At 60.1% G+C, this 26559-nt stretch overlaps 1 protein-coding gene across 13 annotated transcripts in view; it reads left to right on the forward strand.

Annotated features, from left to right (window-relative positions):
• ARHGEF10L (Rho guanine nucleotide exchange factor 10 like) overlaps positions 1–26559 on the forward strand; it is a 159783-nt gene that overhangs the window by 90177 nt on the left and 43047 nt on the right. For 10 of the 13 annotated variants that reach the window (XM_055332262.1, XM_055332268.1, XM_055332257.1 and 7 more), the window contains 12 exons: positions 633–710; positions 1675–1854; positions 2887–3003; positions 4348–4440; positions 5189–5362; positions 9155–9300; positions 10845–10859; positions 11089–11270; positions 13652–13767; positions 14284–14411; positions 15827–15927; positions 24161–24282. In XM_055332262.1, the coding sequence (XP_055188237.1) occupies positions 633–710; positions 1675–1854; positions 2887–3003; positions 4348–4440; positions 5189–5362; positions 9155–9300; positions 10845–10859; positions 11089–11270; positions 13652–13767; positions 14284–14411; positions 15827–15927; positions 24161–24282 (1452 nt within the window). The remainder of the gene's footprint in view (positions 1–632; positions 711–1674; positions 1855–2886; positions 3004–4347; positions 4441–5188; positions 5363–9154; positions 9301–10844; positions 10860–11088; positions 11271–13651; positions 13768–14283; positions 14412–15826; positions 15928–24160; positions 24283–26559) is intronic. The other 3 variants (XM_055332266.1, XM_055332265.1, XM_055332270.1) reach the window with 1 other exon arrangement.

The raw sequence follows: 26559 nt of genomic DNA on the forward strand, positions 1-26559 counted from the left end.
GTGCCCCAGACGGACTCAGTCAGGTTGTCTGGGGTGGCAGCTGGGTGACAGGAGTTTTAAAGATGCCCACATGCCCCCCCCGCCCCTGCCCCCTCGGCGCTGCCCACCTGTGCTGGTCAGGTGTGCTGGGTGGGCTGCACCTGAGGGTATGTGGGTTTGGGCAGAGGAGAGAAGGGGCCAGCGGGAGGGAGCGGGGAGGGGCGGGGTGTGTGGCTTGCGGCGGAGCCCCCTCGGTGGGTGGGAGGGCGCCCAGCCTGCCTGGGGCACAGGGGTTGGTGGAGGGGGGATCTACTCATCTACTCGCAGTGGGAGCTGAGATCTCTGTTCTACCTCAGAAAGGATTTTCTCCTCGAGTTGTCCAAGGGTGGGGGTGCCGCCTGGCCCCGTGGTTCCCTGTCCCTGGATGTACATGAGCAGAGGCCTGGTGGGGCACTCGAGCCCCGGCACCCCACAGCCCCCTCTGCGGCTGCCCGGGCTCTGGAGGGAAATAGGCACCTGTGGGTCCCAGGGGTCCCAGGGGCCGGCTCTGGGAGGGACGGGTCCCTTCTGTCGCTGTCAGCTCGCCTTCCCGCCGCACCCGGGCTCTGCACACATCGGGTGCGGGCACTGACCGTGCTTTCTGGCCCGAGCAGGTGGTCCGGAGGCACATCCTCGGCTCCATCGTGCAGAGCGAAGGCAGCTACGTGGAGTCTCTGAAGCGGGTGCTCCAGGTACCAGTCCAGGGGCCTCTGGGGGACAGTGGAGACGACCCCAGAGGGACACTTTATAAGGGGTGCTGGGGACTGCGAGCGGTTTTAAAGGGAAGGGGCCACAGGCCAGCACTTTTGTGAGGACAGCAGGAATTCCCGATGGGGGACATTTCAGAAGCAAAGCTGGGGGGCTGCCAAGTGAGGTGCACCCTGTAGAGCGGAGTGTGCCCCTCCGTTGTCCTCCCCTCTCCGGGAGCCCCGGGGCAGGTCATGTCTCCCGTCCTCCTGCGCCCCCACCCCAGGCCCTGAGGCTGGAGCTGAGGCTACCCCCCCGCCCCCCCGCCGGCTGCAGGATGCCCAGGCGTTGCCACGTCCATGCGTGCGTGACCCGGCTAACCGTGCCCACCTGGGCTGCGGTCTGCACTCCCGACGTGCTGAATCGTCTGGGATGCCGCGGCTCAGGGAGAGGCCCCCGCGGCCGTTGTTGGGGTGCTGGCGTGTGCGACACCCTCCTCTCCCCCTCCTGAGTTTGGGTCCACAGCAGGGGAACTCGGGGGGCAGGCAGGGAGAGATGGAAATGTCGCTGTGTTCCTGCTTGTGGCTCTGGGCCCGGGGGCCGAGGGAGCGGGCTGTGACCTCGCCGCCACCGCTCCGGTCTGCAGGCTGGCTCGGTCGGAGGCAGAGCTGGACGCAGCCAGCGGGGCCTCGGGGCCGCCTCCATGGGGCTCCTTGCAGGCGTCTTCCTCCCAACCCCGCTCAGCACCCACGTCATGGGGTGGGTTGTGGGTGGGCAAAGGCTGGGCCGGGAGTGGTATGTTCACGGAGATCCTTCCAGAAGGACAGGTGACCAGTGAGGGATAAGTGCCCCCCACAAAGGTCTACCCGTGGCCTGCCGAGTTCTGATGGGCCTTTCCAGGGTGCCATAGGGCAGGGGTGGGAGGGGCTGTGGCCTGCCTTTGGGGCGCTCACCCCGCTGGCCCCGCAGGATTACCGCAACCCCCTGATGGAGATGGAGCCCAAGGTGCTGAGCGCCCGCAAGTGCCAGGTGGTCTTCTTCCGCGTGAAGGAGATCCTGCACTGCCACTCCATGTTCCAGATAGCCCTGTCCTCCCGCGTGGCTGAGTGGGACTCCACCGAGAAGATTGGGGACCTCTTCGTGGCTTCAGTAGGTATCCCCACACTCTCCCTCCCCACTGCGCCCCCCCACAGGTGAAAACCACAGCTCTGACCTGGGTGTCCTTTGGGCCGCTTCCTGCCACCTCTTGGTCACCTGTCCAGGCCAGCGGGGTCGGGGGTAGCGGGGCCTGAGTGCCTGGCCGCAGCTGGGGTGGGCATCACACCCTCTAGTCGGTCCTTGGAGATGTCCCCGGGTGTGGTGCTGGTGAAGCCAACTGGCTGTCCTGGCCCTGCCTGGGGGGAGGGGGGCAGCACTGCACCCCCAGGAGGCCAGACACTGTGGGCAGTCCCAGCCGGTCTGCAGCCTCCCTGCTGAGCACTCGCACGGTGGCCACCATTGGAGCTGCTCACCCAGACCGAGGCCTTGGCCCCCAGGGGATGCTGCAGGGCATCGGGCAAGCGCACTGGATTGTGCTCCAGGAGGCCCGGCCGGGTCCCAGCTCACTTTTGTAACCTCGGGCAGCTCCAGGGCTCTCTCTGGGCTCAGGTCCCCATCCGAAGGGACTCTTGGGGTTTCCAAACTGATGTCTGTGAGCCCCAGAGAGACTCAGGGAGTGTGGGGGGTTATGTGAGTGGAACGCCACTTTGATCTGTTTTGGGTAGTTGGGTTCCCCTAAAAGAAAAAAATAATAGTGTTTGGAAAATCTCAGCCCTTGGCAGATCTGGGGCCCTGGTCAGTGTGCCCGGGGCCTGGGGGTGGAGGGCCAGGGCACTTTATTTCCTGGGGGTGGTGAGGAAGGGCATGTGGGACAGGGGGTCATGCCTGCCCCTGCCCCTTCTCCGTCCACTGTCCAGGGCTGCTCTGCTGCAGGAGGAGGGGGGTCCCCTGTCCCCTGGCTCCACCTCTTCTTCCCTGGGACCACGGGCGTCTCCCGCCTCTCGGAGCCCGGTTTCCTCCCCTCAGTGGGGTGATGGGTTTCCTCACCTCCGGGCCAGGCCGGCTGTGACCCTCTGGGGAGCCAGTAATCCCCTCCCCTTGCATTGAAGTGACCCTCCCTCCCTGCGCCCGCGTCCATTTCAGTTCTCCAAGTCCATGGTGCTAGATGTGTACAGCGACTACGTGAACAACTTCACCAACGCCATGTCCATCATCAAGAAGGCCTGTCTCACCAAGCCCGCCTTCCTCGAGTTCCTCAAGGTGGGCCAGCGGGGGTCCGGGGCCCCTCTCGGTGGCTTTTTCAGGGGACAGAGGGCACTGTGGCCCAGCCTTGGGTGTCAGTCACATCATTGCTTTGGCCTGGAAGCCTCCTCTCTTTTGTTTGGGGACATCCCCTGTCCCGTGGGAAAAGGATCCCTCTTACCCCCCAACCCCCAGGACGAGGGTAATAATGAGTCAGAGGGTCTGTGAGCAGCTTGGGAAGCTGGAGCTGTGCCAGGTGGAAGGGGGGGCTGGTGACCTCTTGGATGGGTGAGGTGACAGCAGGTGGGCCTTGCGGTGTTGGGGCTGTGTCCCTCTGTCAGCCTGGGCCTGGGTGGGTCTTCAGGTATGGCTCAGGTGGTCACCGGGCTGATCCCTCTTCCTCATCTGTGAAAGGGCGAGGGAAATCCCTCAGGGGGGTATCTTGGGGACTCTGTGGGAGAATGGAGGTAAAAGGACCAAGGTGTCAGGTAGCCATCAGGTGAGTTAGACTCAGACCTTGCTGTGCTCAAGAAGCGTGCTGCCTAGGGAGGGTGTGGGTGGGCGAGGTGCAGGGGGAGCCAGAGCCTCAGCCGAGGGACCCACTGCCCCAGGCCAAGAAGGTCAGGGGGCTTTCTCAGTGGAGTGTCCTCTAACATGGGTCCTGGTGGGGGTGGGGGGAGTGGAGGGGAGGGGACCATGGGGTTGTAACAGGTAGAGACCAAAAAGGGCGTTCCACGTCCAAGGGTCGGGGACAAAGGTTAGAGGCAGGAGGGTGGGGATGGGCAAGTCTGGTTGATCCTGGGAGCCCCGGGTGCCTATCAGGGAGTCCCAGGGGAGAAGGCCCAGACGCAGCTGAGTCAGTTTGGATGGTCCTGGGTTCTGAGGCCCCAGGGCTAGGCCCTTGTATTTCAGGTGGTGGGAGCCACTGAGGAGTGTGGGGCCTGGGCAGCTGGAAGTGGAGGCCGGGAGGGAAGCTGAGGCAGCAGCCTGGGTGGCAGGGCATGAGGGCTGGAATCAAGGTGGCAGGTGTGTGGCTGGGGCACTGGCCTGGGCTCCTTCCAGAGCTCCGGGCTCTTGGATAAACTGCTCAATCTCCCAGTTATGCTTTTGTCCAGAGGCCTTAGCATGACTGCTCCAGCCTCCCCAGGCCTAGGGGGCTGTGCGGGGGACCCTGGTGGTGGCAGAGAGCCCTGGCTGGGGAACCAGGGACGCTCGGGGGCTCTTCTCTCAGGCCTGAGGCTCAGCAGGGTCCTGGGTCCCGGGGAGAGCCCAGGACGGGCGGCGTCTGCCCTCTGGGCTGCTCAGCGCCCCGGCAGACGGGGGTGGGGGGGTCCGTGAATGATGCTGCTTCCCCTCCAACAGCGGCGGCAGGTGTGCAGCCCGGACCGCGTCACGCTCTACGGGCTCATGGTGAAGCCCATCCAGAGGTTCCCACAGTTCATCCTCCTGCTTCAGGTACCACACGGGATTCCAGCAGCCGCGGACCTGCAGGGTGTGGGCTGGGCTGGCGCAGGCCTCCTGGGGTGGGGGCTTCTCATCCGTCGTCCACAGCCGCCCATCTGCCGTGAACCGTGCGCAGGACCCACAGTCCCCTCTCCCTCTGCTCCTGGGGTGGAACGGGTCATGTTGGCTCCCCAGAGTGGACGGCTGGGTGACTGGTGATGGCAGGAGCCCAGCTTACAGGACGGGAGCCAGGGCCCATGGACACCCAGGCCCTTGGGGGTCCTGGCAGTGGGGAGATGCTCAGTAAGTGAGCTGACTTTGACCCCCTTCAGGCTTCCTGAAGGAAGCGTTAGTTAGAGGGAGCGTTAGTCCCGTCCCAGGTCCCCAAGAGCTTGGGACACCTCCCCTGATTGCCAAGGGCCCTCAGTGGGGGTGAGGCCCCCCTCCAAGCTGGGCAGGGGCCCTGCCAGGCCGGGGACCCCCGCCGCACTTCCCTCTGTCCTCAGAGCTGCCGGCTGCAGGAGGGGGCTCTCACCTCAGCACACTGCTGATCAGTGAATTAGAGCTGGATCCGCATATTTATTTTATTTTTTCGTTCTTTAGCTGTTTCTTGCGGCCTTGCTCTCTGCCAGGTACCATGTGTCCTGGCCCTTCAGCCCGGGTCTCTGCGGGAGGCGGGAGGGTGAGGCCTTGATTCCCAGGCCAGGGGAGGGCCTGCTGGGGTGGGGTTCTCAGCCCTGGCTGTCTCGGGTCCCGGCAGGACATGCTGAAGAACACGCCCAGGGGCCACCCCGACAGGCTCTCCCTGCAGCTCGCCCTCACCGAGCTGGAGACGCTGGCCGAGAAGCTCAATGAGCAGAAGCGGCTGGCCGACCAGGTGGCCGAGATCCAGCAGCTGACCAAGAGCGTCAGCGACCGCAGCAGCCTCAACAAGGTGAGTGCCGGGGGGTGGGGGCCCACCTGCCAGCCTTCACCTGCCCTGGCAGCCTGTGGCACCTGTCGCTCCGCCTCCTCCCACCTGGCGGTGCTCTCCGAGGGCGGGGACTCCTGGACTCTCAGGCCGCACACCTTGCCTTGACGGTTAGAGTCCCCACTGCGCCCCGGCGGTCATTACGATTCATGGTATTTTCGGATAAAAGCCAATTTTGTCCATCGGTGTCATTGCCAGGAAAGGCACCAGAAGTGACAGTCTAGCACTGTGCTTACACACGTAGGCTCTGGGCTCGGGATCTGGGTTTGAATCCGGATTTTGCCAGTGGTGCTCACTGTGTGGCCTCAGGGGAATCACCCAACCTCTCTGAACCTCACTTGTTCTCTCGGAAACGAGGAGAGCTCAGCGGTGCCCACCCCAGGGCTGCTCCGAGGCCAACGGGGGAGTCCTTGAGATAAGGGGACTGTCGTCGTCACCAGAAGAAAGAGGAAAACTTTCATGCCGTGTTTTGTCTGGGGTTGCAACTCAGAACATTCTAGTACAAAAAAAAAAAAAATCTTGCAACACTTTCAAACGAGTCCGTAGAGAACCTTGTTTTCAAAACACAAGGCCCGTGCCCAAAAACATCGTCACCTCGAGCCACCTGTTGGTCCCCGTGATGTGAGGCGCTTGAAGCCGTACCCAGACCTGGAAGGCCGTGTACCCTGGGTCCCTCCTGTTTTCACCTGCCGGAGGGCGGAGGTTGGTGGGGATGGCTCAGGATGAGGCACGGAGGCAGGGACAGTGGCTGTTCTCTGGGGCAGAGACATTGTACGGGGTCATCAGTGGCAGGTGTCCACATCTTTTGGGGGAAAACCGAGGGCCTCCTGGTTCTATGGGCCTCAAAAACAGAAGTAAGGCCAGTGACTAAGGCCAGTGAGATTTCAGCCACGTGGGCTGGAACTTTCTAAGAGTACAGGAAGCTCTGCCCAGAGGACAACAACCTTCCCAGGTGGACTGCACTTCACAGTGTTTAGTACTAATCTGTTCCGGGATCTTTGATCTTCACCACATGCCTGCCAAGTTGGATGGGCTCGTCTGCAGGGTCCCTTGCAGTTCTAAGCTTCAGGGGTCCTACAGCTTATTTGTTTTGTTTTAAGGTTTTATTTCTTAGAGAGAGAGAGTGAGTGTGTATGTGTGCATGAGTGGGGGGCGGAGGGAGAGAGGGAAGCAGACACCCTGCGGAGCAGGGAGCCTGATGGATGTGGGACTCGATCCCAGGACCCCAAGATCATGACCTGGGCCGGAGGCAGATGCATAACCGACTGAGCCACCCAGGTGCCCCCAAGAGTCCTACATCTTAAGACTGTCCCTCCTCAGGCCAAATTCAGGCTGTACACGTGCCTTTTGGCCCACACAGTATTTCTAAGAAGCTGCAATCAATTGCCATCCCTTAAAACTGGAAAGCTGTCCCATAAGATCCAGACCGGTAGGTCTTCTTAAAGGGTTGGGAGAGCTGGCACGCTGGTCCACCTTCCCGCAGGCCACTGGTCACCTGGGTAGCAGCTGCCCACGTCCCTTGGTCCCAGTCCCTCCTCGCCTCCAGGCAGACCTCCTAACCAGCCCCACACCAGCCCTCTATTGCATAATGTCTCTAGAAAAACAACCTTCGGGCCAATCTGGCACCTGCACGGATACCCCATGGTCTCTGCACTGGGGATGTGTCTCCTGTCCTGTCCTGTGGCCCCCTTCTCTGTAGCCGAGAGGGTTTCTCTTGCTTCAGCTCGCACACCTGTGCCGTGGCCAGGGGAAGAGCTGGCTCGGCAGGAGGAAATCCTTCTCCGCGGCCCCCGCTCCGGGCAGATCCACTGTTCTCTTCTGCTCTGTCCCCCACGGGCACCTGGGCAGTAAGGAGCCGTAGTCACTGGCTGGAGGTCAGGAAGCCCTGTTTGATGTTGGGCAAGGAACCAAAAGCTCTGAGCCTCAGTTTCTCCACCTGTCAGGTCGGTGTGCGGGGGGGCATTTCCTAGACATGTGGGGTGTGATGGTGGCAGCGAGGTGGCTGCACGCTGCACCCACTCCTGGCCACCCCCGTCCCTTGGGCAATCTCGGCCTCTTCTGAGACCAGTCCGGTGATTTTCCTCTTGCTGTCCGTCACCCAGGGGAAAGCGGAATTGAAACTGGGTGCGCCCCAAACGGAACCCTGCCGGCTGTTTCAAAATGTGCCTGCTCAGGACCCTCCAGGGAGGTGTTTGTGCAATATCCGTTTTTTTTTTTTTTCCCTTTTATCTGCCTATGGGGCAGGGACATGGTTGCCAGAAGCCCAGGGGACTTTCCTTCCAAGTTTTAGGTCATGGCACACTTGGCAATCTTCGACGGGGCCTGCTGTCCAGGGTTCCAGTCTTGTTTTCATGAGCTGGCGTCTGCTTGTTGGTGGAGGCGGTGGCGTGGGGCAGCCCGGCTTTAGCAGTCACGAGAGGCCTCCTGAGGGACCCTGAGTCATTTTTGTGTTGGGAGCAGTGGGGCCTCCCGACCCCTATCACACCCAGCTGGGTGCCCAGTGCTGGGACAGCGCGTGCGCCGCCGCTTGGCAAGCCACTCTGCCTCTGGAACCTTGGCTTCCTCCCCTGGGAATGGGGGTGACCTCCCATGGGGGCTGCAGAGCTGGTTAAATGGAAAGTGGGGTACCTAGTGCCAAGTGCAGTGCCCGACATGCCGTGGGCATTGGTGCCATTCAGGTTTCTGTATCAATCTGGGGAACATGGTTCTAGAAGAATGACAGGGCAGTGTCTCGGGGGAAGGGGAGGAGGCTTGGGGTGAGAAGGGAGGGGAGGATGCCTCTTGTCATTGGAGTCATGGGTTTTGGGAATGACTCTTGCTGAAAATTCTCTTCTCCTTTGTTTAAAAAAAAAATAAATCACTGTCAGTAAAAAGCTGTTTTCCCGGGAGGTCCCTGGGTGGGATGCTGGTCCCGGTGCTGGCAGGGGGGTTCTTGGTGTCCAGCCTGAGATCGGCAAACGCCTGCTCAGATGCCTGAGGCTTGAAGGTCTTCTGCGTCCTCAGAGGGTCACCTGGTTGAGTGGCGGCCGATCTGTGCGACCCCCCGTCGTGAGGCCAGGCTGCCCGGGGCTGTCCAGCTGAGGGTGCGGAGATGGGACGTCCTCCAGGCCCTCAGTGGCCCTGGGCAAGGCTGTCACAGGCAGCACAGCCACGGGCAGGGCCCGCTTGCTGGGCCTGTGAGCAGGGCCACCGCCCGGGGCTGGTGCTCAGGAGGGCCCCAGATGTGGCTGGATGTTCCGCTGTCACTGTCATGAAATCCTTAATGACATTTGAACGAGGGCTGCATTTTCGCCTTGCTCTGGGCTCGGAAAATGAACGTCGCCAGGCTCGGTCAGGCGTTACCTGGGTGATCTGAGCGGCGGATACCGCCCCACTTGACAGCTGAGGAAGCTGGGCTGTGGGCAAGTGCAGGGACCTGCCCGACGGCTTTGTCGCAGGCGAGAGAGGAGCCAGGGTGGGAGCCTGTGTCTGTGGCTCCGGAGCCTGCACCGCGGGGGGGAGGGTCGCCAGGCTGGCTCACCTGAGGGGGGTGCTGGCCGCGGGCGAGGGGCACGGTCAGAGAAGCCCCTGCGTGCGGCCCTCTGGCCTCCTCCCCGGGGCCCCTCATCATGCCGGGGGGGACCCCGTCCTCCGCCTCCCCCAGTCCTGGTCCCTTCTGCGCACAGCGAGAGGATGCGGGCTCTCGGGCACGGTGACGTCCGCGGAGCGGCCCGTGCGCGGGGCCGGCGTTGACTCGGCTCCGTCTCCCCCTCGCAGCTGTTGACCTCGGGTCAGCGGCAGCTGCTCCTGTGTGAGACGCTGACCGAGACCGTGTACGGTGACCGCGGGCAGCTGATCAAGTCCAAGGAGCGCAGGGTCTTCTTGCTCAACGACATGCTGGTCTGCGCCAACATCAATTTCAAGTAAGTGCGGTAGGGACCCCCCCGTTGCGCCGCGGCTCCTGGCCTGGCCTCTTGCCAGGGGGACCCACGTTTCAGACATTCCAGCTTCCACCTCCGTCCCTCTCGGCCTGCTCTGTCCCTAGTCCCCAGAGCTGGAGAGCACCCCGGGGGCTCGCGGGGAGCCAGCCCCGGCCTTTGGGCCAGCAGCTGCCCGTTGTGCAGGGTGATCTGTTCTGGAACGCCGCCGCCCTTGGTACCTGAACAGCTCCCGGGTTTCAGCCACACTGAGATTCAGGGGATTGGGCTCCCACGGCCCAGAGCATTGTGTCCCCCCCAGAGCCTGGCTTCCTGGTTCTGAGACCGAGACAGTAGAAATGCCCAGAGCTGGCCTTCCAGGCTGTGCATGAAAGCACTGGAGCCCGGACGGGTGAGGGTGATTGTGCTGTGTGGGTTTTGCACGAGGCCCCCAGAAATCTTTGATTTGGCCTCACCGGGAGTTCACGCAAACATGGAGGCGTGCGCGACTTCTCTGAAAAAGCGCAGGTCCAGCATTCTGGGCCCACGTTGCCCAGGGCTGCCGGGCCCGGAGCCGGGTCTCGTGGCCTCCTTCCGAGGGCTCGCGCTCTGCTGTTCCCCACGGTCCCCTCCGGGCCCCGCTCACTCACTTGTGTCCCCTGCTTGGGCCTGTGGCCAAGGGCTTGTGCCCAAACGAACTTCAGCTGTGACCCGTCCAGCTGTGACTCTTAGCCACTCGAGTGGAGGGGACCCTCTGCTCTCAACATTTGACGGCGCTTAAAAAATCGTGGCGGAAACACCAGTATGGCGACAATAACCGAGACCCAGAGGGATGTCACCTGCACCCCTTGGCGGGAGCATCTATGCGGTCGGGGATGCTTGCAGGGATTGATGTAAGCTCTGCACCCCACATTGGCTGGTGCGGGCACTGCCATGATCTGGGGACAGTCCCCACGGCTGTGGCTCAGGCTCCCCGTCCGGGGATGCGCATGCTCCCTCACCCCCCATCCACCCATCCATCCATCTATTAGTTCAGCAAATACTTCCTGGGCCCTTCCTGCCAGCTCACGGGTCTGGAGGGGACCCAGCACTGGCCGGGGACTTGGGCGAGGAAGCTTCTGCCCCAGATCAGTGTGGTGCTGTCTCCTTCCTCCGTCCCACCCTGATTCCAACACTGTGGTTTTTAAGGCACCATATCTGATGAGCACCTGCTCTGCCCTCCCCTGTTGCTCGGGGCCCAGCCCGGTGTGACGGGGATGCTAGTGGCCCACCTTGGGGGAAGCGGAAGATCAGCTTAGGTGATTTGGGGTGAGTCACGTGACGTGTCTGAGCATCGGCGTCTTTGTCTGGAAAATACAAGCTTCCTAGCAGGGCCGTTGTGGGAATCACAGGGGATTGGAGGCCAGCAGCCAGCTTGGGGAGACGGCCGTCCTGTGGTCCCCGATGCCCACGCCTGGCCCAGCCCAGGGGCTGGCCCCCACTGCCTCAGTCCCCTAGAAATCACTCAATAACAGGAATGACCTTCCCTTCTGTCTTGTCTTTTTCCTCAGGCCTGCCAACCACAGGTAGGGGTCTGGGGACTCGGGGCCTTGGGGCGTGTGATTCTGGATCTGGGCTGGGGCCTGGGCACGCCGGGGCTTCTGCCTCCTTGACGGCTCCCTGCTCTGCCGAGCTTGTTGTGCTTGCGTGGCGAGGTGCCTGGCTGAGCTGGTGTGCTGAGGAGCGTGCTCTGGGCTGGCCCTGGGCCTGGGGTGCGGCGGGCTCTCCAGGGCTTCCTCCTCTCTGTCCTGGCAGGGGCCAGCTGGAGATCAGCAGCCTGGTGCCCCTGGGGCCCAAGTACGTGGTGAAGTGGAACACGGCGCTGCCCCAGGTGCAGGTGGTGGAGGTGGGCCAGGACGGCGGCTCGTACGACAAGGACAACGTGCTCATCCAGCACGCTGGCGCCAAGAAGGCCTCTGCCGTGGGCCAGGCCCAGAGTGAGTACCCGACGGGCAGCCCCCCAGGCCTGTGGGCCCCATCAGGGAAGCCCAGCCCGACGCACCACGCGGCCAAGAGGCTCTTGCTGGTTTGCAGCCTCACACTACACGCAGATGCACACTCAGAACCCCACCTGCTCATGCGCATTCCAGAGTCCCACCTCCATCTCACACACCGGACACTGGCCCTGCCCACCCCACCCCTACCCCCTCCTGCATGTATGTGCCTACCTGAGCACGTGTGCACGATGCTTTTGAGTTTGCCTCTTTTTTTTTTTAATTTTTATTTAGTTATGATAGTCACAGAGAGATAGAGAGGCAGAGACACAGGCAGAGGGAGAAGCAGGCTCCATGCACCGGGAGCCCAACATGGGATTCGATCCCGGGTCTCCAGGATCGCGCCCTAGGCCAAAGGCAGGCGCCAAACCGCTGTGCCACCCAGGGATCCCATGCTTTTGAGTTTGAAAGCAGGACTTCCACCCCTGCCTGACAGTTGCCTGCCTCCACTCTGTGTCTCAGTTCGCCCTTCTGCACGGTGAGGGGCCCAGGTGACACCCCCTAGGCCCCTAAGCCCTCAGGGACCAGGCTCAGGGCTGTCTGGCTCCGACTTTATGGGCACGAGAGGAATGAGAACTCAGAGCGGCATCGGGCAGCCTCTCAGCCGTGCTCCTCTGTCCATCTCCATGTGGCCGCCACCATCACGCCCGGCGAGAGGGTGCTCTGCTCTGGCTCCCCTGCCTACCGGCCAAGCTCTGCCCAGGGCCTGACCTGGGAGGTTGCCTCACTGGGCTGCCAGCAATTCTGGGAACTGTGACGGAGGGATTGCGCCAGCCAGCTGTGCCCACTCCCAGATGTCCTGCCTCTTCCTCTGGGCTATTTTGAGGTTCCCAGGAGCTCCCCAGCAAAGGGCCCTGTTTGTCTTCCCCAGAGGCACTTCCAGGCCTAGCTTTGCCCCTACCACCCCAGTCCCTCCTTCACTGCCACGTATCCCAAACTAGAGGGCTATGTGGCCCTGATACCCTTCAAGGGCGAAAAATAAGAGATCTGGTTGAACCCTAGTTGGCCTTGAATGATTTTTTTTTTATCCTGTTGTTATTCACGTCTGTGCAGGTATAAGAAAGACGAGGTAGGATGAACTCCTCATGTTTACATCCCTTGAACCACTGTTAAACCAAAACAAAATCACGAGTGGGATGAAAATGAAGCTACAAAACAAAAAGTTAAAATTAACAGCGTTGATTTGATGTGATGGATGATGTTGTTTTGCTGGAACCAAATTGCTCACGATGTGGACGGGAGCGTCTGCTGGGGCAGGTTCTGAGGTCTCTGTACCCACACCATAGGGTGCCTTCCGGGGACCCGCGTTCCCCACTGGCTTACCCATGGGGGGGGCGCCCCAGGGTCTGTCTTTGCTCTTCTTTGGTGTGAGAGCATCACTTACCTGCCACGCCCACCTTGCTCCCTGCTCGTTACCTGGTGGCCATTCGGGCACTCCTGCTCATTACCTGCTCGTTACCAGGGTCCACAGAAGCCCTGACACCATGCAGCAAAACATGGCCTGAAAGTCCAGGTATCCAGGTGACTCAGGATGTACATCTGGCTTCCAGATGGTCATCACAGTGAAAACCCCAAATAAGCCCTCACTTGGGATTCCATAAGACCTCAGCCTGAGAGACCATGGCCTGAGAACACAGCAACAAACTCCCTAGCACGGCATTCGAGGACTCCTCCTTCCGGCCACTGCTCCTTCCTGCTCTGTCTCATGCCCCCAGTACTACATTTGTGACGTCACGAGAGATCTGGGCACCCTTACTGGCCCCTCGCCCTGATATCTTTCTCCCTGGCCTTTCATCAGTTGTGGTTGTTAACTGACTGCAGCCCCTATGCCCCCCCACTCAGGCCAGAAGCTCCATGAGAACAGGGATCCCGTCTGTCTTGTTTACAGCTGTCTCTCCAATGCCTGGCTTAGAACCTGGCGCATAGTAGGTCCTCAGTACATCCTCGAACACCTAGCTGCTTGTGGGCTTCAAGCCACAGTGCCTTTGCACATGCTGTTCTCCTTTATGGCAGTCCCCACCACGCTGCTGGCCCTGTGAAGGTTCCTCACTTCTTGCGGGCACAGTGGGCTCTTAGTCTTCTGGCCTCCTCTGACCCTTTGAGTGTGGCCCTGACCCCAGGCGCTAGACCACCTGTGATTGGCTCTGTCCCCCACTCCCGTAGACCGGGAACTCCACCAGGGCGAGAGCCTGGTAATGTTTCCTGCTGTGTCTGTGGTGCCATATCTCCAGGGCCACAGGTCTTTTTTGCAGTGACTGGATGCTCGGGTCCTTGTTAGCCCTTCCTCCACCCCTGAAGTTGAGTTGGGTCTCTTCTCTGCCCAGATAAGGTGTATTTCGGGCCCCCGCGCCTCTTCCAGGAGCTGCAGGACCTGCAGAAGGACCTGGCTGTGGTAGAGCAGATCACCTTCCTCATCAGCACGCTGCATGGCACCTACCAGGTACACAGCGCTGGCCTGGCTTTGTCGGGCTCCAGCTCCTCCCTCGGGCAGCGCCTGGACGCAGCGGGCAGAGCGGGAGAGGGCTCCTGTCCTAGCCCAGCCCCAGCCATGCTCCTGGCCTCTGAACCCCACAGGCAGAAGCAGCGGCTAACGTTCCCCATGGCTACCTAGAGCTCTGGTATGCAGCGTCTGGTTCGGGGTGAAGCTCCGGTTTGGGTTGAGCGGGGTCTGGCTGCATGGCGATTTGTCCTCTGCACAGTGACCTGTCTAGAAGCCCCTTCCTGGACCTCACCCCGAGGCTGGAGAGGAAGCTGGCTGGGAGGTTGTGTCCCTTGCAAATGAGGGATGCCACATGGGGTCTGAGTGAGGGCCTGCAGCCCAGGGAGCCGGCGCCTGCCGTGGCTGAGCACCTCCCCAGCTCCTCTCCCCTGGGGCGCCCCGAGTGCTCTGGGAGCCCGTGTGGCTCTGGGGGAGCCAGCAGGCTGGTGGTGATCTCGCCGGTCTCCTCACCCCTAGAACCTGAACATGACCGTGGCTCAGGACTGGTGCCTGGCCCTGCAGAGGCTAATGCGGGTGAAGGAGGAGGAGATCCACTCGGCCAACAAGTGTCGTCTCAGGCTCCTGCTTCCTGGAAAACCTGACAAGTGAGATGGGGGTGGCCACTGCTGAAGGAGGGGATGTGGAGAGGGAGCGCCTGGAGCCCACCTGTTCCTCAGTGTGGTCATGGGCGTGGGTGTGTACACACTGCGGGCCCTGCCCGGCACAGCACTTGGTGTGGAGTGAGTGCTCCTTGTCCAAGGAATGAGTGAATGAATGAATGAATGAATGACCAGTTCACACCCAGCTTCAGCCCATCCTGTTAGGAGACCCAGAACTCCTCTGATGCTCTGCTGTCAGTTGGTTCCTTTTGTTCCATGACCTTTTCCCTCCAGACCATGCGGAGCCCTGGGACCAGCCCAGGGCCCATCTCCTCATGGACCCAGGCTCCCCCCAGCATGTCCCCTGCTCCCAAATGCCCACCCTGGCGCTTGTGCTCCGTAGACGCTCAGCTCATGTTTGTGGAATTGATGACAGATTTCGCAGAGACGGGGAGAGCTGAGCCCCATTTTGCAGATGAGGATGGTGAGGCTCAAGGAGTAGTCGGATAGGCCCACGGCCACAGTTTGGGGGTGGAGCTGGGCTCTGACCTGAAGCCCAGGCTGGTGCAGCGCGGGGCTCACAGCCCAAGCCTGACCTCGAGGATGAGGGGACCCGGGGGACCAGGGTGTTACAGGCACATGGGCCGCAGGACCAGGAAGATTGGAGCGCCGTTGTTTGCAGCAGGGCCACGAGCCCAGGAGCCCCAGATACAAGGCTCCAGGCTCGAGTCTCAGAGGCAGAGACGCAGGGCTCTGAGCTGTCATCCCAAGCTGCCACTCCCCTGCTGAGTGGCCTCCCGTGGCCCCTTCCCACACCCGCACCCCCTTCTCCCGTGGGAGAGTTAGTGACACTAGCCCTGTCCCCCCCACCCCCTGCCCCATGGCCCCAGAGGACTCTGAGAGGCCTTGCTGCTCCTGGGTGAGAGGACAGTATTGTGACAACAGTGACCTCTGGCTGCCCAAGCCTGTCACAGCCTCAGCCACTCCCGGCGTCCTTCAGTCGTGTGTCTGTTCCGCAGACAGTTGCTGAGCACCTGCCCTGCTCCGGGTGCTGGGAGCAGGCCCGAGTGAGCCCGTTCCTCCCTGCGGAGGGCCCCGGTCGGATGTGGACGCGTGTCTGACAAGGCCCGTGGAAAGCTGGCCGGGGAGCCCTGGGCGGGGCCTCCCGAGTCGCTAGGCACCTGAGCCCAGGTGCCGGGGGTGGGCTGAGGAGCGTGGCCTGGTCAGTCTCGGGGGAGGCACCTTGGGCCACGGTGGGTGGAGGGACTCTTCCCCCAGGGGCCGAGGCTTCGGCGGGCCACCGGCCTCTCTGGCCCCGCTTTGCTGCCCTGAGCAGAGCTGGTGCTACAGCAGGTGCGTGCAGGTGGACGAGGGACCAGGCGCTTGCCCTCGGCGCTCAGCTCCTCGCCCTCTCGCCACAGGTCCGGCCGCCCCATCAGCTTCATGGTGGTCTTCATCACCCCCAACCCGCTGAGCAAGATCTCCTGGGTCAACAGGTTGCACTTGGCCAAGATCGGACTCCGTGAGTAAAGCGCTGGGGAGAGTGCCTCGGGACAGGGGTGCGGAGCTGGGAGGCTTGGGGTGTGCACATGTGGGTGCGTGGGGGCAGGGGGGGGCTTCTGATTGGGAGGGACAACCCCGGACAAGTCCCAGCCCCTGCCTGAGCCTCGGTGTCCCTGTCTGTAAGGTGGTGATATAAATATCAGGGCCCCCCCTCACTCCTGTAACCCGGCCTGGGGGAGGGTGGGAGCGCATGGCTGCTGGGGGGCTTTCTTTGCTGGGGGTGATGAAAATGTGCTAAAAGTAGATCGTGGTGGGGACGCCTGGGTGGCTCAGCGGCTGAGCATCTGCCTTTGGTTCAGGTCATGACCGTGGGGTCCCAGGATCGAGTCCTGCATCGGGCTCCCTGCGAGGAGCCTGCTTCTCCCTCTGCCTGGGTCTCTCTGCCTCTTTCTCTGTGTGTCTCTCATGAATAAATAAATAAAATCTAAAAAAAAAAAATAGGAAGTAACAGTAGATAGAGGTGAATATGCTAGAAACCTTGACATGAACATGACATTTAAAAGGGTGGGTTTTATGGGACCTGAACTCTGTCTCAATGAAGCTGTAACTAAAAGAAAAAACCAGCACAGTGCAGGGTAGGTTCAACTGGTTCACGGCCCGGGCCCCTTTGTTACTTCTTTGTCCCGTGTGCGCCGTCACCATCACGCAGATAAACAGGACACGCACGTAGGGCGCTTCCTACACGACAGACTTTTTAAAAGCATTTTTCACACGTCTCGTTCTTCCCACGTTGGCGATGACTCTGAGAGCCGGGTCTGTTGCGAACCCCCTTGTACAGTGAAGGGTCTGAGGCCCAGAGAGACGCGGAGCCTTGCCCGAGCTCACACGGCGGCAAGGGGCAGAGCTGGTGCTCAGACGCCGGGCAGTCGCCCCCAGAGCCCCCCGGATTGCTGTCCCTCTGCCTCCCACGCTGGCAGAGTGTCTGTCTGCAACCACGTTTGTTAGGTTGTGATTACTTTTTTTTTTTTTTTTTTTTACTTTTTTTTTTTTACTTTTTATTTATTTATGATAGTCACACACACACACACACACAGAGGCAGAGGCACAGGCAGAGGGAGAAGCAGGCTCCATGCACCGGGAGCCCGACGTGGGATTCGATCCCGGGTCTCCAGGATCGCGCCCCGGGCCAAAGGCAGGCGCCAAACCGCTGCGCCACCCAGGGATCCCACTTTTTTTTTTAAGACTTTTTAATTTATTCACCTTTGAGAGAGAGAGAGAGAGAGAGAGAGAGAGAGAGGCACCCTACCCACTTGGGGCTCGATCCCAGGACCCCAGGATCCTGACCCGAGCCAAAGGCAGGCATTTCACCGACTGAGCTAGCTAGGCGCCCACGTTGTAATCACTTTATTTGTACTTTTTTTGACTTGACCAAAGGCCGAAGTCCTTGTGCGTCAGGGCAATTTTCTGTGCTGTACTAGAATTCCCATTTGCTGCTTCCAGCCAATGGCAGGGACATTTTTTTGTGTTTGTTTCACCGTTGTTGTTTCTAGTGTGATCTTTTTATAGGTTTTGAGACATTTCTGGAAGGAAATCAGGACCTTTGTCACTGGCTTTCATCAATTAGAAAATGATTATTGAATGAGTTAAAAAATTTTTTTTTATTAAAGATTTTTATTTATTTATTCATGAGATACACACACACACACACACACACACACAGAGAGAGAGAGAGAGAGAGAGAGAGGCAGAGACACAGGCAGAGGGAGAAGCAGGCTTCATGCAGGGAGCCCGACGTGGGACTCGATCCTGGGTCTCCAGGATTACGCCCTGGGCTGAAGGTGACACTAAACATCTGAGCCACCCAGGATGCCCGAGTTAAAAAAAATTTAAAGATTTTTATTTATTAATGTGAAAGAGAGAGAACACACAAGCAGGGGGAGGGGCAGAGCAAGAGGGAGAAGCAGGTTCCCCGCTGAGCCGGAGCCGGAGCCCGACGTGGGGCTCGACCCCAGGACGGTGAGATCACGGCCTGAGCTGAAGGCAGACTCTTCACTGACTGAGCCCCCCAGGCGGCTGAGCGCATCACAGGTGCCCCTGAGCGAGTCTTCATTGCAATTTCAGATATTGGGAAAAGAGGACTGACAAAAGCTGGAAGATCCGTCCTCTCAAGGAAGCTATAACTTATGAGGGGCAGACAGACATAACACGAGGAGCAAATGAACAGGGAGAGAGGGGGACAGAGTTTAGGGGACAGAGTTGGGTGACGTGACTGTCACGGAGCTTGGGGGTCAGGACTGCTGTCAGGGAGGGCCTCTGGGAGGTGGCCTCTGAAGCCGACAGAGATCTATCTGGGCAAAGCAGTCTAGGCTTCAGAACAGCAAGTGCAAAGGTCCTGTGGTGGTCAGAGATGATGTATCCTGGGGAGAGACGTAGGCAGGTGGAAGGATGGGCAGCTTTTCCAGAAAGCCTAGGGGAGATATATGGGGCTTACCCTGAACACGGTGGGAAGCTGTTGTAGCAGCGAGAGCCGGGCAGCCCCCTGGTCTGGTTTCCGCTCGAGTGGGTCGCGCTGCCTGCCATGCGGAGAGGGCACGTGGAGGTGAGAGGAAACGGGGAGGAGGCTGTGGCTTTGAGGGAGCAGGGTCAGAGGCCCTCTTGATGCGGTGCTGACGTGGCACGAGCCTCGGCTGGATGTTTCTGGGCGGCCGAGTAGTGGCAGAGGGAGGAGGGAGGACTCCACGCAGAGGCCCCCAGGAAGGCTGACGGCTCCGCCCCCGGTGTGAGGCCCGGTGGGGTCGGCGTTGGGGGGCCAGCGGCTTGTGACACTCCGCCGCTTTGTCTCCACGCAGTTTCACTGCAGCAAAAGTTTTAATGGAGGGAGAGTCGTTTGAAATCTTATTGGAATGCCTGGGTTCCCCTGGGGCTTGAATAATTTGTTCCTTTTATTTTGCCAGTTTTTTTATTTTTTTTTTAATCCGCAGTGCCTGGTCGGGTGGGGTGGGGAATAACACGAGCCTATAGTAATAGAACATGTTAGAAACATTTATTCATAAAGAATGTGATTCCTTTTTTTTTTTTTTTTTTGTATTTCTCTTTTCCTATCATGTACGGAGATCATAATCCACTGAACGTTGAGGAAGGAGAGTGCTGGACTGGGGGTGCCCGGGGTCCAGGATGGGGGGGGTCAGTCCTGCCCCTTGGGAGGGAAGGGCAGGGCATCCTGGGGAATCTGGGGACCCACGTCACACCCCAGCGTGGCCCCCACTCTGCCGGGGGTCCGGGGAGAGGCGGGCTCCCTCCTGTAACTCAGCCTAGAGCCCCAGTGAGCCTCTCCGGTCTTACATCTGGGATCTTAGAGCCTCGTGAGATGGCCCTGGGCGGCCCAGGGTCAGTTCCTGGTCTGTCCCCTTACCAGCTCTGTGACCGCAGGTGAATCAGAAGGTGGGGATAAGGCCAGTGCCCCCCTCACGGGGAGACGGTGCGGGGAAGGCGCCTGGGCCGGCCAACACCTGGCACGTTGGAGAGCTCCTAGGACAGGGGTGTCTGCGTGCCACCGACGGCGGAGGGACCCCCTGAGGTCACACATGATTCAGAGCAAACAGGGCTAGGCCGGGCCACCCTCCCACTCTTCTTCCAATTAGTCTCCTATTCATAAAGGCTCCAGAAAGGGGCTGCAGATGGAAGGGCCCAGAGAAGGAAGAGGCGTGGTTGGGGGCTTCCCGCACTCCCTTCCTGTGTCCTCTCACCTGAAGCTCTTGGAGCGCGGCGTTCTGGCTCTTACACCCCACGGGGCCCTGGAGCCTCTCCCACCACAGCCCCCCTCACTCCCACGTTCCCAGAGCACCTGGGCCAGGTGGGCCATGGGTGGGTCCCAAGCTCACGGGGACACATCCTTGCAGGGTGCAGCGTGGGGCGCCCTCCCTCGCTGGCTGGGACTTGGCTAGTTCCCTGGTCCTCAGTCCTCACAGTGATCCCCATGCCCCCCCGATGACGATCCAGTGACGGGGTACAGCAAGGGCAGCGTGCCACATGGTACCGAGCATGTTCTAGCTGTCACACGTGGGTGCTGTGACCTCCAGGCCCTCAGGAGGCAGCAGGTGCCCTGCCCTCGGGAGCTGGGTGACCATTCGCCTGGCCTCTCTGGACACCAGGGTCTCTCTCTCTCTTTCTCTGCGAGGGGGGTGGTGCTCATGTCCTGCCAGCCCCCACCAGGCCAGGGGCACAGCTGGTGGAGGTGGGGTGGCCGCCCCCAGGCCTGCTGTCAGCCAGACTCCTCACCTCAAGGGCAGTGATCTCGCTATTTCTGGAGCACCTGGCATATACTAGGTGTTAAATCTTTTTTCCCCCAGTGCTCACAGTGACCCTGAATGGTTGGAATAATTCCCCCCATCTTCCAGATGAGGCAGCAGATGTAGAGAGGTCCAGGATCTGGCTGTGTGCCACGCAGGGAGCCCGGGGCCCTGCTGGCACAGTCACTCCTGCAGTGGGTGGGGCGCTCTGAGGGCACAGAGGTGGGGGCGGCCGAGGGGGACGTGGCCTCTGGCCCCGGAGCTTCTCCCCGCTGCCCCACAGGGTGCTCTCGTGTTCCACGGGGGCCGGGCGCTACATAAGCCCCCATTTAATGTCAATTGGAAATCACGGCTCTGCCGATGGTGCCAGTTCTTAATGTCACTTATCCCAAGCGGGCTTTCAATTTTCAACTGCAACAGCCTTCTAATTTGGTCTCAGCCGCCCTGGTTTTGTGACAGGAACAATGGCAGTGGCAGATGGGGAGCTACAACTCCATTTTACTTTAACGTTCCCGATCGCAGGCAGGGAAGGCACCATCTGGAAGGAGAAGGTCAGATCATTAAAAAATATATATCATAATAAATTGCCAGGACTTGATGGGCTGTGGGTGTGGGGGGAAGGAGAGGAGAGGCGCTCGGGCGGCGTGGCGACGGAGGGGGTTTATGTTCACAGGCTGAGCTCCGGGCTGGAGCTGGAGCCCCGGGGGTGGGGTGGGGTGGGGGTTGCGTTGCAGGAGTCTGTTGGGCCCTCGGGGGGTAGGGGCGAGGGTCTGTGTGATCGTAAGCTCCTTGAGAGCAGGGTAGGCTCAGATCCATCCCATCTTTATTTGCTGTCCAGTGTCCATCACGATGGCGGCCCCAGCCCGGGGGAAGGATGCTGCCCCGCAGGGCAGGCTGTCTGGGCTGTCACTCCATGCTGGGGCTGATCCTGGCCTCCTGGGCCTACCCTTTCACACCCCTCCCGGCCCCCCGGCCTCAGGTTCCCTGGGCAGGAGGGAGATGCAAGCTTCCACCTCTTCTGGTGGCCCCGAGGATGAAAGGAGGCCTCACGTGGGACACGGCTTTGTAAACCATGTAGTGTGGCGCACGTGGGCATTCTGTTATGATGGTGCCCGTCTTGTGCCAGCTGTCCTCTCCGTGATGGCCTCACCTCCTTGGTGACGGGAAGCAGGTTTCATGTGATGCTGCCTCCAGGACCCAGTGGGGTGGAGGGCACGATGCTGGGGCTGCCTCTGCGCCTGTTTAAGGAGTGAGCTCACCATGCAGCCGCCGGACTGATGGTGGAGTGGGTGCCCCCGTGAGCCAGCCGGTGCCGGGGGGGCTAGGGAGGGAGGTTGGTGGTGAGAGCACGGGCCAGAGCCTCTGCTGAAGCAGGTTGTTCACATCATAATGCCTGACATTTGTGGATGCCCTTTGCTTCTCAAAGAGTGTCCTCCCCTGCCACTGTGTCCCAGTGCCTCATGCCATGACCAGCACTGGGACGCCACCTTTCTCTGGTGACAGTGGCATTTTTAAAAGCCACTTTATTGGCGTATGATTGACATACCTCATACAGAACACAGGCAAGGTCAGGGAGCCGTGGGCACACACACACACACACACACACAAATATGTGCAACACTCATGCATACACACAAACACATGCACACACACAAATGGGCACACCTGCTCACGCAAACACTTGTGCACACTCATGTACAACGTGCATACACTCACGCACATATAAACATGCATACACACGCAAACATGCATACACAAATGTGCACACACGCACACTCATATATCCACACACTCATGTACACACAAACATGCATACACAAATGTGCTCATGTGCACACATATATGCACACTCATGCACACCCAAACACACACACCCCCACACACAAACTCATGCATGCACTCATGTACACACAAACACGCACACACACACTCATGTACACACACAGAGGAAAACACAGGCGGGCCAATGGAAGAGCCAGAAGCTGTGTTCAGAGCATGACAGACGGACAGGGGCTGAGACAAAGTGTTGGAGGGGAGGGGTGGGTGATGGTGGGTTGAGGCCGCTCCCGGAAGGGGCACAAGTAACCTAGACCTCGGGGAGGAGAGGAGTCAGCCCTGGGAGCGGGGAGGACGGCTCTCCGGGTGGAGGGGGCATCCCGGCTCGTTCGTATAAGCTGCAGAGGAAAGCCTAGCGCGGTGTAGCCCACGACAGGGGGATGGCGCTGGGAGGGAAGGAGCGTCCTTGCTGCTCTGGAAAAGTTCGGATTTGATTCCAAGTGGATGGGGCACGATGGACGTGGGAATGGAGAGGTCCAGCAGAAGTTGGCGGGATGGCCCTGGACGCTGGGGGGGACTGACCGTAGAGATCAGTGGTCCACGCGGGAAACCAGTCTGGAGGCCCCGTGTGGCTGGTGAGCCCTCTTGGGCCTGGGCTGACTCCTGCTTGGCAGGGCCAGGGTGGCCATGGAGTAGACACGTGGGGAGTGGGAAGGCGGCTGTCACGAGTGTTCTGTGGAAGACCTCTCCTCCCGTCCCTGAAGCTCCAGCCTGATGTCGTTGCGTTAGGTGGCCCCTCTCACCCAGGGTGCCCCGTCTGTGCCCCTGGCTCTCCCTCTCCAGGGCAGAGCCACCTCCTGGTGGTCCAGGGCCAGTCATGCCCATGGGCCCCAGTGGGGGGCAGGTTCTCAGGAGGTGGCATTGGAGTCCAGCAGACCTAGGTCCCCATCTGGACTCTGCCACCAGGCCGTACATGTGACCTGGTCAATCACTTCCTCCCTGAGTGTCGGTCTCATTGTCTATAAAGTGCAAATCACGGTTCTCACCGAGCTTTTTGTGAAAACGAGAACCCGGGAACCCTGTCCCTGTGCCCTGTCCCTCCTGTCGGGGTTCCTGGAAGGCGGGAGTGCTCAGAAGGGTGGGCTCCCGCACGGAGAACTCTCTGGGAGGGAAGGCAGTTTCCCCGCTCACTCGCGCCCCCCGTCATTCGTCCTTCCAACCCGTGCTTGCCGAGCGCTGCGTGCGGGCAGTGTGCTGGGAGCCAGGGAGCCCGTGGCACACGAGACAGGCTGGGCCCTGCTGCCCCGAGCTTCCACTCTAGAAGCATCAGGCAGACGGCAAACAAGGGAATAGACCGAGCCATTCTAGATTGTGGTGAAGGCCAGGCCAGGCGGGACATGAGATGTGGTCCTTAGACTGTTTTCCGAGAGAGGGCGCCATCGTAGCCAGGGTGGTCAGGAGGGACTTCTTGGAGGTGGTGGCGGGTGAGGGGGCCCTGACCCACATGAAGGAGACATTGCAGGTGTGGTTTAGCAGATGCTCGTGAGCACAGCGGTGTCCAGATGTGAGTCCGGGGTCTGGGCTCAGGTCTGAGCACCTGCACATCTCACAGGTCCCCTGGGGCCTCAGTGTCCAGCTGGCCTGAGAATCTGGAGGTAGATGACCACCCGGGCCTCAGAGTGGGTCTCAAAGGAAGCAGGAGAGAGTCACCCTCTTGAGCATCATCATCAGAGTCAGGCGTAGAGTGGCATGGCTGTGGCATCTCGTCTCTTGGCTCTAGAAGCACCTCTAGACCTCTAGGTCGAGGCAGCCAGACCTGGACCGTGCTCAGCATCACAAGGTGTCTTGACACCCTTTCTCATCTACTATTTCACTCTATCCTTACGGTGACCTCAGGACAAAGACATTTTTATGCCCCTGTCTCATAGGTGAAGAAATCGAGGCTTACAGTTGGGGGAATTTGCACAAGGCTGCTCAGCCAGTGCGTGTGCAAGCCAGGAGTCAAGTCTTAGGTTTCCTGACTCGCTGCCTGGGACCCATGGCCCTGACCATGGAGCGAGGCCGGGTTTCTTCTCGGCTGGGCAGGTGCGGGGCTGGGGGCGGCCCCCTGGGCTGGCAGGGCTGCTCACCCCCCTCTTGGTCCTTGTGCTCTGACCAGCCCCACCTGCCTCCTTTCTCCTGCTGTAGGGGAGGAGAACCAGCCGGGCTGGCTGTGTCCGGATGAGGACAAGAAGAGCAAAGCCCCGTTCTGGTGCCCCATCCTGGCCTGCTGCATCCCCGCCTTCTCCTCCCGAGGCCTCAGCCTGCAGGTGAGTGGAATGGATCTTGCTGAGCCCACCACGAAGGGGTTCCCAGGTTGTTCCCAGGTTGTGCCCGCAGGAGAAGAGGGCCAGGCTGCAGTCTCCACTTCTGCACCTCTTACCGATGGAGTTGGCCAGGACTTTTTGGCTCTCTAGGAGTCCACTTCCCCACCCAAATATGCAAACTACGGGGATAGATGCTCTTTGTCGGTCAAGTGAATGGAAAATTCTGTGATTTTTGAGCTAATGAATCACAGTGATCTCACCAGCTGATGGCATGACTCCAGCGCAGAAGAGAGGCTGGAATACGCCCGGGGTGGGGTGGGGGCTGCCAGACTGCAGCTCCGTGGCCGCCACGCCTCTGTCTGTCAGCCGCCCACTATGTCTTCCCACTGCTTTGCCTCCACCCTCTTGTTTTGATATTTAGAAGAACCCCATGAATAGATGTCTCTAGATCCTGTTTCCCAGGTTAGGAAACTAAGGCTCAGACAGGTGACGTGATTTTCTAAAAACACAGCCAATAGTGAGGGTCTGGGAGTTGGCACCGTGTGCCTCACCACTAGGACGCTCCCTCCACCGTCATCTGTCCCTGATGTCCTGGCCCAGCTCCCCCCTCCCTCTGGAGTAGTTACTGCGACTCCTTGTCCCTAGGAGAGGAGCTTGCGTGAGCTCTGGTGGGGGGCTGGGGGGGAGGAGGTGCAGGCTGGGGACCTAGATACGTAAGCCCTAAGGGACACGCTGATCGGGCTGCAGTGTAAAGTACGAACACTTGAGAAGTCAGTTCATTCATTGGTCTGTCTGTCCTGCCTACAATTTTTAAGCACCTACTACGCGCCAGGCCCTGTGCTGGACACTGGGTGTATGGTGGAGACCAAATCATACGAGGCCCCCCCACCTTCTATGGCTTTCACTCTGGAGAGAGACAGCAGTCGTCCCGCAAACAGAAGGAAAGTCAGAAGAGCGATGTGGGTCACATATAGAAAATAACGCAGCTGGGATACGCGGCTGGGGCTATGTGGTTAGGGGGCTGAGAGGGCCTCCTGGAGGAGGTGATAGACCTGAGGGGCTTGAAGGCTCCGATCCCCTGAGGGCCCAGGGGAAGAACATCCCACGCAGGCAGAGCAGCGCGGAGGCAGGAGCAGTCTGGGAGGCCGCAGCCCCGTGAGCTGGGAGGAGAGGCTGGGGGTCAGGTCCGAGGTGGGTGCGCTGGGCCATGCCCCAGGCTGGTCGCGGTTGGGTTTCCATCTCAGGGCAATGACACCCCAAGGATGGCTCCACACAGGGGACCAGCACCGTCTGGTGTGTAAGATCATCAGGTCCTTCCGGCTGTGTGCCGAGGCAGGACTTGGCGCAGGTGGAGGCAGGGCTGGGCGAGGGCGAGAGGGACACTCACCTAGTCCTAATGGTCAGGATGAGTGAAATTTTAATGCAATACTTACAAAACTTACAAAACCACAGCAAACCGTGGCTGTTTTTTTTGGGATAAGTAACGGGTTGGGATTAGGGGCAGAGCCGTGCGATGCAGGCTCATTTCTCTGTTTATTTAAAATCTTACTAATTATTCATCATGGATTTTTTTTTGCCTTAATTTTTATTGCCAAAAATTGTGTTACAATATTCCTTTTGCTGTTGGAGTGTTTTGGCACCACTGTGCTCCCTGTCATCCCGGTCCTAGAGGAGGGTACAGGGGCAGGGGACACAGGGGGACACATTTGGGGAGCGTGCCGGGGTAGGGCCGGCCACGGCCACATGGATGAGAGTTCAGGTGGGGGCTGGGGGGCGGGAAGGACACACCCAGGTCTTGGGCTTGTGCCCCTGGAAGTGGTGTCAGGGTGGTGGAATGTTCCCCGGGCCGCAGCCTGATTTAGGGGCGTGCTGAGGGAGACGGGTCAGGTTCCCAGCACTGCTCGGGGGACAGCGGCCGGGGTGGCAGCCTCACCAGTCAGTGGCAAGCCCTTTCAGGAGGTGTCCATGCCAGGCTCCGTTCTAGGCACTTTACCACCGTTAACCTTGGGCCTATGGTGCCCTCAGAGGCGGGGCTTGCCCATAGGGGTGGGAGGGTTTTCTTGACTCCGTGCCCATCCCCCTTTTTTCTGCCTCTCACTAGGGTGTCGGGTCCCCCATCAAATGTTTCTGGCAGGGAGGCCAGACGCTGTTCATTTCTGTAGGGCCCAGGGAAGGCAGCCTTTGTAGGCCTTCAGACCTTATTGGTGGGTTAATGGGGAGGCCTGCTGAGTCTTGCGAGCTCCGGCCCACATGAGGTCGGGGGTTCTCATGGGCATCAGG

The sequence above is a fragment of the Nyctereutes procyonoides genome, unplaced genomic scaffold (assembly GCF_905146905.1).
Source record: "Nyctereutes procyonoides isolate TBG_1078 unplaced genomic scaffold, NYPRO_anot_genome, whole genome shotgun sequence".
NCBI lineage: Eukaryota > Metazoa > Chordata > Mammalia > Carnivora > Canidae > Nyctereutes > Nyctereutes procyonoides.